Source organism: Alexandromys fortis, unplaced genomic scaffold, assembly GCF_014885135.2.
Source record: "Alexandromys fortis isolate MF-2015 unplaced genomic scaffold, M_Fortis_MF-2015_v1.1 scaffold_27, whole genome shotgun sequence".
In the NCBI taxonomy this organism is placed as follows: Eukaryota; Metazoa; Chordata; class Mammalia; order Rodentia; family Cricetidae; genus Alexandromys; species Alexandromys fortis.
In genome coordinates this window covers 11,144,838-11,154,252 of record NW_026067952.1, presented here as the reverse complement: position 1 = coordinate 11,154,252, position 9,415 = coordinate 11,144,838, and the positions used below count along the sequence as shown (strand labels likewise).

At 51.5% G+C, this 9,415-nt stretch overlaps 2 protein-coding genes across 7 annotated transcripts in view; one reads left to right on the top strand and one right to left on the bottom strand.

The window, feature by feature from the left end:
* The window catches only part of Cep250 (centrosomal protein 250), a 46,022-nt gene extending 40,917 nt beyond the window's left edge, over nt 1-5,105 (top strand). For 4 of the 6 annotated variants that reach the window (XM_050150641.1, XM_050150642.1, XM_050150640.1 and 1 more), the window contains 5 exons: nt 858-974; nt 1,135-1,284; nt 1,615-1,716; nt 2,508-2,570; nt 4,392-5,105. In XM_050150641.1, the coding sequence (XP_050006598.1) occupies nt 858-974; nt 1,135-1,284; nt 1,615-1,716; nt 2,508-2,570; nt 4,392-4,655 (696 nt within the window). In that variant the 3' untranslated portion in view covers nt 4,656-5,105. Of the gene's footprint in view, nt 1-857; nt 975-1,134; nt 1,285-1,614; nt 1,717-2,507; nt 2,571-3,247; nt 3,829-4,391 lie in introns of those variants that run through there. The other 2 variants (XM_050150644.1, XM_050150643.1) reach the window with 2 other exon arrangements.
* Nucleotides 5,106-6,343: 1,238 nt separating this feature from the next.
* Nucleotides 6,344-7,693, bottom strand: CUNH20orf173 (chromosome unknown C20orf173 homolog). Its single transcript, XM_050151004.1, is given in 3 exon segments — nt 6,344-6,929; nt 6,931-7,016; nt 7,175-7,693. Coding segments are annotated over 3 exon segments (537 nt in total). The 5' UTR covers nt 7,547-7,693; the 3' UTR covers nt 6,344-6,850.
* Between the last annotated feature and the right edge of the window lie 1,722 nt (nt 7,694-9,415).

Genomic DNA, 9,415 nt, shown 5'->3' with positions numbered 1-9,415 from the left:
TTTTGGTGTTGGTTTTGGTTTGGATTGGTTTTTTTTTTTTTTTTTTTTTTTGGTTTTTCGAGACAGGTTTCTCTGTGTTGCTTTGTTACTTGTCCTGGAACTAGCTCTGTAGACCAGGCTGGCCTCAACCTCACAGAGCTCTGTCCGTCTACCTCTGCCTTCTGAGGGCTGGGGCTGAAGGTGTGGGCCCCCACTGCCTGGCTGTTGTTGTTAATGTGTTTGTGCATATTTGTATGAGTGTGTGCTATGTGAATGTGCTATAGGTGTGTGTGTGTGTGTGTGTGTGTGTGTGTGTGTGTGTGTGTGTGTGTAGGTATGTGTAGGTGCCTATGGAGGCCAGAAGAGGGCATTGGAGTCTGTGGAGCTAGAGTTAGAGACAATTGTGCGCTATGCCACAATTGGTGCTGGGAACCAAACTTGGATCCTCTGGAAAAGCAGCAGGTTCTCTTTACCACTTAGCATTTTACATATTTAAACATTTTTACATGCCAGGTTCCATTGTTCTCAGTTTTCACTACCCTCGAAGGAACTGATACTCTGTCCATTTTATCATTGAAAACTGGCAGTCAGGGACTTGAGCTTGTCCAAAGTCAGACATCTGGTTGAAGTGGTTAGCTCTGACAATCTGAGGAGGGCTCAGGGTTAGACCATGTGGCTCTTCCTTTCCCTGTGAGCTTATCTCTCACACACACAAACACACACACACACACACACACCACACACATACACACACACACACACTCCCAGATCTGTCTTCCATCTTGAACATGGTCTGTTTATGAAGAGGGTAGAGGAGGAGACAACTTTGGATATGAGTTTGGCATAGAGTGGTTTTTGTCCTTGGCTCTGAACCTCAGGAGGAGTTGGTGCTCAGCAGACAGGCTCTGGAGGAGCAGCAGTCATGTGGCCCACGCTCAGCCAGCAGAGCAGACCAGGAGGGGCCCAAAGCTGGACAAAACACACAGCCTGGAGAGGTGAGCTGGGCCCAGTGGCATAGGAGGAGCCCGTCAGCAGCTTGTTCCCTCCTTTAGGAATGGGTCTCTGACCCAAGCTGACAAATTGGTCCCTTTGCCCTCCATCTCTTCTGCCTGTCTGTCGGGCTGCCTGGATGAGCATCCTGGGTCTCCCCTGCAGGTAGCTGTGGCTGAGCCTAGTCCTGGGGCGGAGGAGAAGGAGCAGTGGACACAAAGGCTGGAGCGTCTGCAGCAAGCAGTGGCACAGCTGGAGTTTGACCGGAGCAAGCTGCAACACCACAACATGCAGCTGCGGACTGCACTAGAGCAGGTCAGGAGCTTTGGCAGTCCTCCTCTGGGGCCCCAAATCTCCATTTCTTGTGCCCGTTTCTGAGTTTTATTAAGTTATAGCCGTGTTTGTCTGTGGAGCCTGCTGATCATGCTGGAGAGCATGCTGTGACAGTGGGAACAGCCCACGAACAACCCACACAGCCAGCCTGAGAGCTGGTCGCCTCCTCTGTACCAGGAGCACTTCTGTATATCCTACCTTATGCCCCCCAGCCCAGGAGTCTCACTGCCCATGGCTTCCATCTCTCCACACTCACCCCTGCACGTGTGCTGACTCCAAATCAAGATGTGTTTCTCTCTTGCGTATTGGCAGGTGGAGCGAGAACGGAGGAAGCTGAAGAAGGAGTCCATACGTGCATCCCGAGCAGGGTCACTGGAGATGAGAGAAGCGGTGGCTTCATCCCCTACACAGCAGGTTACCTGCTTTTCTCACCTGCCTCTTTCTTCCTGCCCCTATAGATACTCAGTAGTGCATATCCCAGTGTAGACGTGGAATGGCCACGCGAATCTAGAGAGCACCCCTGCCCTCAGTCTGTCCTTGCCTTAGGAGGAGGCCTGACATCAGTGGGTAACTACAGTCAGGAACAGTGGGTTCAGATCCACCCACTCCCAGAGCAGTGCCTTAGGTTCCCTGGTTACCCAGAGTCCCTGGCGTCCAGTGGCTGTGTCGTGCTTTCCAGCCCATGGTTTTGACCACAGCTCCACATCTATGAGCCCCTTGGTTCTAAGTTTACAACGTTAGGGTTCTGATATGTCCTGGCACAGAGCCCATTTTCAGGGAAGGGTAAGCTGTTCCTATCAACATGGGCCGAGGAACTGCTTCTCGTCCTGAACATCTCCAGCTTTACCCCACTTTTAATGAACATTTCCCAAGGGCAGATACTTTCTTCGCCTTCATCCCAAGACTGCCACAAAATAGATCCACCATGAATCCTTAATGTGAAATAAAAAGGTTCCTCACAGAAGATGCTGCCCATGCTGCTGCCATGGGCCCTCTAGGGCCTCCCCTTGGCCTGGAGCCATGCCCGTATGCTTCATTCAGTTCAGGATGTCGCCACCTCCGGGAGTGAGATGAGTTCAGTGCTGCCTGCTCAACAGATAGGCCCCGGGAAGCCTTGCTGGCCTTGGGCCAGGGGCAGAGGTGGGTGCTGTGGAAACTCCAGAACGGACAGCCCATTCTAACAGGTCCGTGTTTGTCTCCCTTAGGACGAAAGAGGAGGTCAGAGGGGTTCCTCAGATAGCATGCATATGGTTGAGCTTCAGAAAGAGGTATGTTCTGGAAAGATCCATCTTCCATTCCCCCTTTCCCTCACTGTACTCAGGCAGTGAGTTTTGTGTCTGTGTATTTCCTGCTGAGAGGGAGAATCTTCGGCCCCAGAGAACTTTATCTCCATAGGAGGCAAATGTGTTCCAGTCTCAGCTTCCCCTGCAGGGTGGCGGAAAGTTTGGGGCAGCCAGGTCCATCCTCACAGAGGGAGAGGAGACACAGAGGGTCAGGGCAGCCTCCAGGTCCGTCCTCACAGAGGGTCCAGGGCAGAACAGGACAGGAAGCATTGAGGCCTGGCCCTTGGCTGTAGGCAGGCAGGACTTGGACAGTAGCAGAGGGACTCAGACACAGTCAGGCAAGCTGCCACATCCAGGAAACTAATGCCTCCTGCCTCCTATGCCTTACCTAAAGGTCCCACATTCCTCTTTTTCCTCCCTCCTCCTCTCCACACCTTTCTCCTACCCAACCTAGGAGTAATGAAGTAATAGGATTCCTGAGCCTCTCTCAGAACAGTATTTACTGTCGGAAGGCTAAGTCCAGCTGGACCTGGGCTGTGCTTTGTAGTCTGTTACATTTCTGTGAAGCCCCTGACTCAGAATCTGAGACAAGAGGCCTTGGGACTTGCTTTTTCCTGGTGTGTCCCTCGGAGCTGCCCTCTAAGGCCCTCCCCTCCCCTTAGTTCTGGATGGTCCTGAGAGTCCAGTCACCTCACCGTGTCTGCCATCTCACCGTTCCCGTCTGAGGTATGGAAGTTTAGTTGGAGATTCTCAACCTTGGCAGTATCTTAGAGCCACATGGGGGAGGAGTTTTGGAAAAACACTGACACTGGGGCCTCACCCCATTCTAGTTAAGTTGGAATGTTTCCTCCCAAAGATGTGATGGAACTTGTGCCTGATCCAAGTGTTCAATGGTTGATTAGGTTGTGGTTATGCCTGAGCATACACATTATTGAAATCATCAAAATTAAAACTCTGGGTATTTGAGCAAATGTAAATTTCCCTTGAGTGATGTTAGTGAGGGGCTGGAGAGATGGCTCAGTGGTTAAGAGGATCTAGGTTCAGCTGCCATCGCCAACATGGTAGCTCACAACCATCCCCAACTCCAATTTCAGGGGATCTGGTTCGCTTTTCTGGCCTGTAGGCACCAGACACACATGGTGCACATACATACGTGCGGGCAAAACAGTCATACACTTTAAAAAAAAATAAATTTTTTAAAAATTAAAAGAAAAATTAAAGAAAATAAAGTCGTTGAGTTTAATTATGCTTGTAGCGCCCCATGTCATCTGTTGTCCTAGTTCACGATAAAACACCCTGATGACAGCCATGGACAGGAAAAGGGTTTGTTTTAGCTCTCAATTCCAGGTACCAGTCCATTGTAGCAGGGAAGTAGAGGCTGCCGGAAGTCAAAGCAGCTAGTGGCTTCACAGTGAGCAGCCAGGGTGAATGCATGCATGCCTACTGCTTAGCTCACTACAGTGCAGGACCATAGCCAGGGAATGGTACCACCAGCGTGAGATATGTAGGTAAGGCAGTCCCTTACAGACGTGTCACAGGCCACCCTGATGTATGCAGTCCCTCACTGAGGTCTTCTCAGGTGCTAGATTGTGTTGACATTAAACCAGCCATCATAACTGGAGTCAGCATTGAGAATCACTGGATTTGGAGTCCATGGGACCCTTCTCCTAACAACAGAGCCTGATTCTGAGATTCATATACATACAGAGTTGGTTCCAGCTTGGAGCCGCAAGAGCACAGAGCAGAAGGGCCAGGATAGCTTCAGAGCCTTCAACTGCTCTCCTTCTTGGTTTTCCTGTCCACTAGGTAGCCCTGCTGCGAGCCCAGCTGGCGTTGGAGCGGAAGCAGAGGCAGGAGTACATTGCGCGATCGGTGCAGACCAGCCGTGAGCTGGCAGGCCTCCATCACAGCCTGTCTCACTCCCTCCTCACAGTGGCCCAGGCCCCCGAGGCCACTGTTCTGGAGGCTGAGACCCGGAAGCTGGATGAGTCCCTGAGTCAGAGTCTGACATCCCCAGGGCCAGCCCTGCTACATCCCAGTCTGAACACTGTTCACACTACACCCAGGTAGCAGCCACAGCCAGCGGGCGCACATCAGATGACTGCAGAGGGGGTCACAGCTCCCTGCAACAGCTGCGGGTTTGCCAAAGGCAAGATTTAGCTCTTACCCAGCTAGGAGGCCCAGGTCAGCTGATAGTCCCAGGAAGAAAATGGGAACCCTCCAGGCTGGAGGGGGTTGCAGCTCACATGGGAATGAGGCAAATCACATTTGCTTGCTAACCTACTGTTACCCAAGAAGTGCCTTGCCCTGCCCATGGGCATCTGTTGTCTTTCCCTGTTGAAGCAACCACAGTCTGTACTAAGCCTGAAGGCCCCGTTGGCACCAGCAGCATGTGGGTGTTCTGTCCTGGGCAGAAGCATCCTGAATGCATTGAGTGCAAGGAGTGTTCACTGCCTTCTTGGTTTCAGTGTCTTCCCCCATCTTCCCTTTCACCAATAAATTCCAGGTTTCTGCATCTGTCCTGGGCTGCTGTCTCCACTTCTGTAGCTGGGTGGAAGCAGGACATCAGGGGAATTAAGAAACATACTGCACCGGGCAGTGGTTGCGCACACCTTTAATCCCAGGGAGGCAGAGGCAGGCGGATCTCTGTGAGTTCGAAATCGGCTGGGTCTACAAGAGCTAGTTCCAGGACAGGCTCCAAAACCACAGAGAAACCCTGTCTCGGGGGGCAGGGGTAGGGGATGGGGAAGAAACATACTGCATGAGATACTGTCTAGCTGGGAAGGTTACAGAAGCCAAGCCTGGTCCAGCCTCAGGAATGACTGATGAGAACCATGTAACAAGTCTGGTGAGATGCTTGGCACTTGCTGTCAAGCCTGACAACCTGAGTTCTATCCCGTCCTACACGATGGGAGGGAAAGTTGCCTTCTGACCTCCACACATGTGCAATAGCACATACATGCCCATACATGTGCACGTACATGTAAACAATAAAAGGAGAACCAGGTAGCACGTTAACGGTTTAGACAGTCCTGCATATGAGCAGAAGTCCTGTGGAAATTCCCAGGGAACGAGGGAGGCGCCCGAGAGTGCTGCTGAGCACACTGGTGGGGCTGGTCTATCTGTATCTGTCTGTGTCTGTCTGTCTATCTGTGTCTGTGTCTATCTGTGTCTGTCTGTGGCAGAGGGTGGGACCAAGGTTAGAGCCAGATTATAGCAGGCTTCTAGCTGCAACCCAGACAGTGAGTGTGTAACTGTTAACTCGATTCGTGAAATAACCAGGCCAGCTTGAAGATAAACAATTATATTTTTACTTATTATAAGGGGAAACTCACGCCACGAGAATGGTAAGTCCAAGCTCTTCTGTGTCCTGCAGGAATCACCCAGAGAGAGCGAGCACCTGGTCCATCCCAGTTTTTCTTCCTGGGCTCCAGGTAGCCACGCCTTAATTAGGTTCCACTTCTTAGAGGTGATTGGTTAACAAAGCTTTCCCCATCACCAATCTTCTGTGCTTGAGCTGAGCATGCTGTGCATGTGCGTGTGAGCTTTGTATTTTTGACAGTGAAGGCCTACATGTGAGTGCCTGTCCATACACACACCTACACACATGCAGGCAGGACCTTCACGGCGGGGGTGGGGTGGGGTGGGGGGGTGGGGGGTAGAAGTGGGGTGGGGGGGGGCGGCTTTGGTCTGATTACCATAATGGAGCCACTTACTTTGCTGTTCAGATTCAAATCCAGAGAGGGAGGCCACTCACCCTGGCTATCCAGCTAGCTGCCCATGTTATAGTTGTGCCCTGGCTAGCCTGAGTCCCTGTCCACTGCAGATCAGAGCCGCATCCTCTGTGCCTTATCCTATCTCGTGCCTCTGAGGAAATCAGACCATCTCCCAAAATCTACAGTTGAGAAAGAACTGGAGATGGTGAAATTCCAGGAAGCTCTTGAGACCTAAGAAAATCCCTCAGACATCCCCATCAAGGCAGCAGAGATCCCCACATTCTTCCCTCCTCCTCAAGAACTCCCCGTACCTCCATGTTGAGAATGTCTAGCCTATCCCCACACTACCACCCGGTGCACCAGATCAGCAAGCTCTGGGAACCCCTGCTGCCTCCAGGAACCCTGGTATTCCTGGGACAGGTGAAGGGTCCTGGGGTTTGGCTCCTTACACCTTCCTCAGAGCTGCAGGTGGTGTCCTGATTTATCCTGGGAACAAGGCAGAAACTGACAGAACCTGGGGCAAGCCTGACCGGGCCTACTACCTTCTCCTTAGTACCTACTGAAATCCATGTAGAATTGGTTGGTACTGCTGCGGCCAGAGTTCCCCAGCATGACACAGGGCACACAGGAAATCAAAAAGGTGCACAAGGGGCCTGGGAATCACTTCTAATAGCTCCTTCCACACTTTTCCAAACTTGCTTACTGAGCTCATGTCCTGGTAGCAGCAAAAAGAGAAGTTGGGGTTCTAGCACCAGCCATCAGTTCTGGGGGTGGGGGGGGTGAGCCCAGGGGCCAAGATTGGAGAGGGGAGAAGCACACAGAAGCCAAAGGATAGGGGATGAACTGGGCCTGGGGAGGAAAGTGAACAGCTCAGGGCCCAGTGCTGTCCACTGACCAGCTACCAGAGAGCTTGGTCCTCCTCAGGTACCCCACGGTCTTCTCATAACATGCCTCAAAACAGGTCCATCCTCCAACTGTATGGTTGCAGGTGGGGCAGTTGGGGGTCCTTGAAGGGCAGCCATGCTCGACGAATATGAAGCACAGCCAGTTACAGTGCCGTGGTACCATGTATGTCCATTCCTGCTGGGGTGCTGTTTCATGTGTCCAGTCCAGGTAGGGAGCCCTCAGCCACCAGACGAGCCTGCATGGAGACCTAGCAGTACTCCATGGCTGGCCCAGACAAGGGCTCATGTGGCAGGCAGCAGACTGGCTTCTCCTCCTGGAAGGACATGGGGCTGAGGCCATGGACAGCACCAGCACTCCTCCACGCTGGCTCCAGCATCACCTTCCCCTCCTGCCCATTTTCCTGCCCCCAGGGAGTGCTCTGACTGGGCCTAGAGGGAAGATGTTGGAACAGACAGAGAGAGCATAGTTTTCTGCTGAGTGCTCTCTGCAGAAGGGAAGCCTGGCTGTCAGTGAAGGGGAAATGAAGGTGCCTAACTGGGTACACTCGTGTGTGTATATGTGTGCGTGTATGATAGAAATACATTTTATATAGATGTATGAAGATGTTATAATGAAACCTGTTATTGTGGATAACCAATATATGCTAACAAAAACATTTAAGTGCTTGGTGTGGCAGTACATGCTTGTAATCACAGCTCCCAGGAGGAAAAGGCAAGCAAATCTCTGTGAATACAAAACCAGCTAAGGCTACACAGTGACACCTTGTCTAAAATAAAATAAACTTTGCTGGACAGTGGTGGCTCATGCCTTTAATCCCAGTACTTTAGAGACAGAGGCAGGTGGATCTCTGAATTCGAGGCTAGCCTGGTCTACAAAGTGAGTTCCAGGACAGCCAGGGCTACATAAGGAAACCCCTTCTCGAGAAAGGAAAAAAAAAAAAACAAAAACCAAACTTTGAAAAAATCTTTAGGTGGAAGGGAAACCATTCACTATTATGGGTATATAACCACTCAACAGCATAACATGGGACTCCTAAAGTGAGATTTATGACCCAAAGCAGGAATTCTAAATCAAAACCTTTAAGCTCAGGGCTTAAGAAAGAGCTCAGCGTGGTTGATCCTGGTTCAGTCCCTGGCACGCACACACTGGATGACTCACAACTGCCCCTAAGTCTAGCAGGGGATCCAATGCGCTCTGCTATCACCTGCTTCATAGAAACACATGCAGATACACGTACACAAAAATAAACCTTCAAAACAAAAACCTCCCATGAGATGCCGTGAGGCTGAGACGGGTGGTGTCCAGGAGTTCTGGGCCAACCTGGACAGCACAAGGAGACCCTGTTTCAAAATAAAACTCAGGATCACTTCGTTTTAGTCGGCACAGCTGGATTAAGCCGAAGTCATTCCTCTGCAGCCAATGGGTCACAAGAGAATGCAAATAAGGGCTGGCTTACTCTCCACTCTATAGCCTAGGCCTGGAGGGGTGGAAAGGGTCGGTGAACTGCCCACGTTCTATACAATGATTTAGGATAACCCAGAAAGCACTGGTAGTAACTCTGGGGAGCTTTTGAGTTAAGAACCCAGGTACTTTGAGGTCCAGTAGAACTGGGTTCCATTATTGATCAATTTGCGCTTGAGAAACTCCCACTTTCTTTTAAAACTAATTTTTAAAAATATATTTACTTATTTGTATGCGGCCGTGGGAGTGCCACGGCATTCGTGTGGAGTTCAGGAGGACATTTTGCAGGAATCAGGTCTCTCCTTCGGCCATGTGGGTCCTGGGGATCAAACTCAGGTGATCAGGATTGGCAGCAAGCGCCTTCTCCCGCTGAGCCAACTCGCCACTTCTCAGGGCGGAGATTCTCGAGCCTTAACCGCTTTGGAAACAACTCGGAGCCACTTTTGGACTTTCCGATACGGTCGACGGGGGACAATTATTTGCACTTGGAACCAATTCGAACTGATGCTGCTGCAGCTACTGCGGGAGAATTGTCAGTAGCGCTGTCCTAGTAGGTCCTAAGGTCCGACAAGAAGCGTTTAGCACTGGGGCAGTCGCTCAAGCTCCGCCCTCCCTATTCCTGGCCCGCCCACCTCCGGGCTCTGCCCAATCCTCGCGAGGGAGCGGGACAACGCCCACAGGCCACACAGCCTGTAAGAAGACGGGTAAGGGTGGCGCCCTCGTAGGCACTGCCGCGTCTGCGCGAGA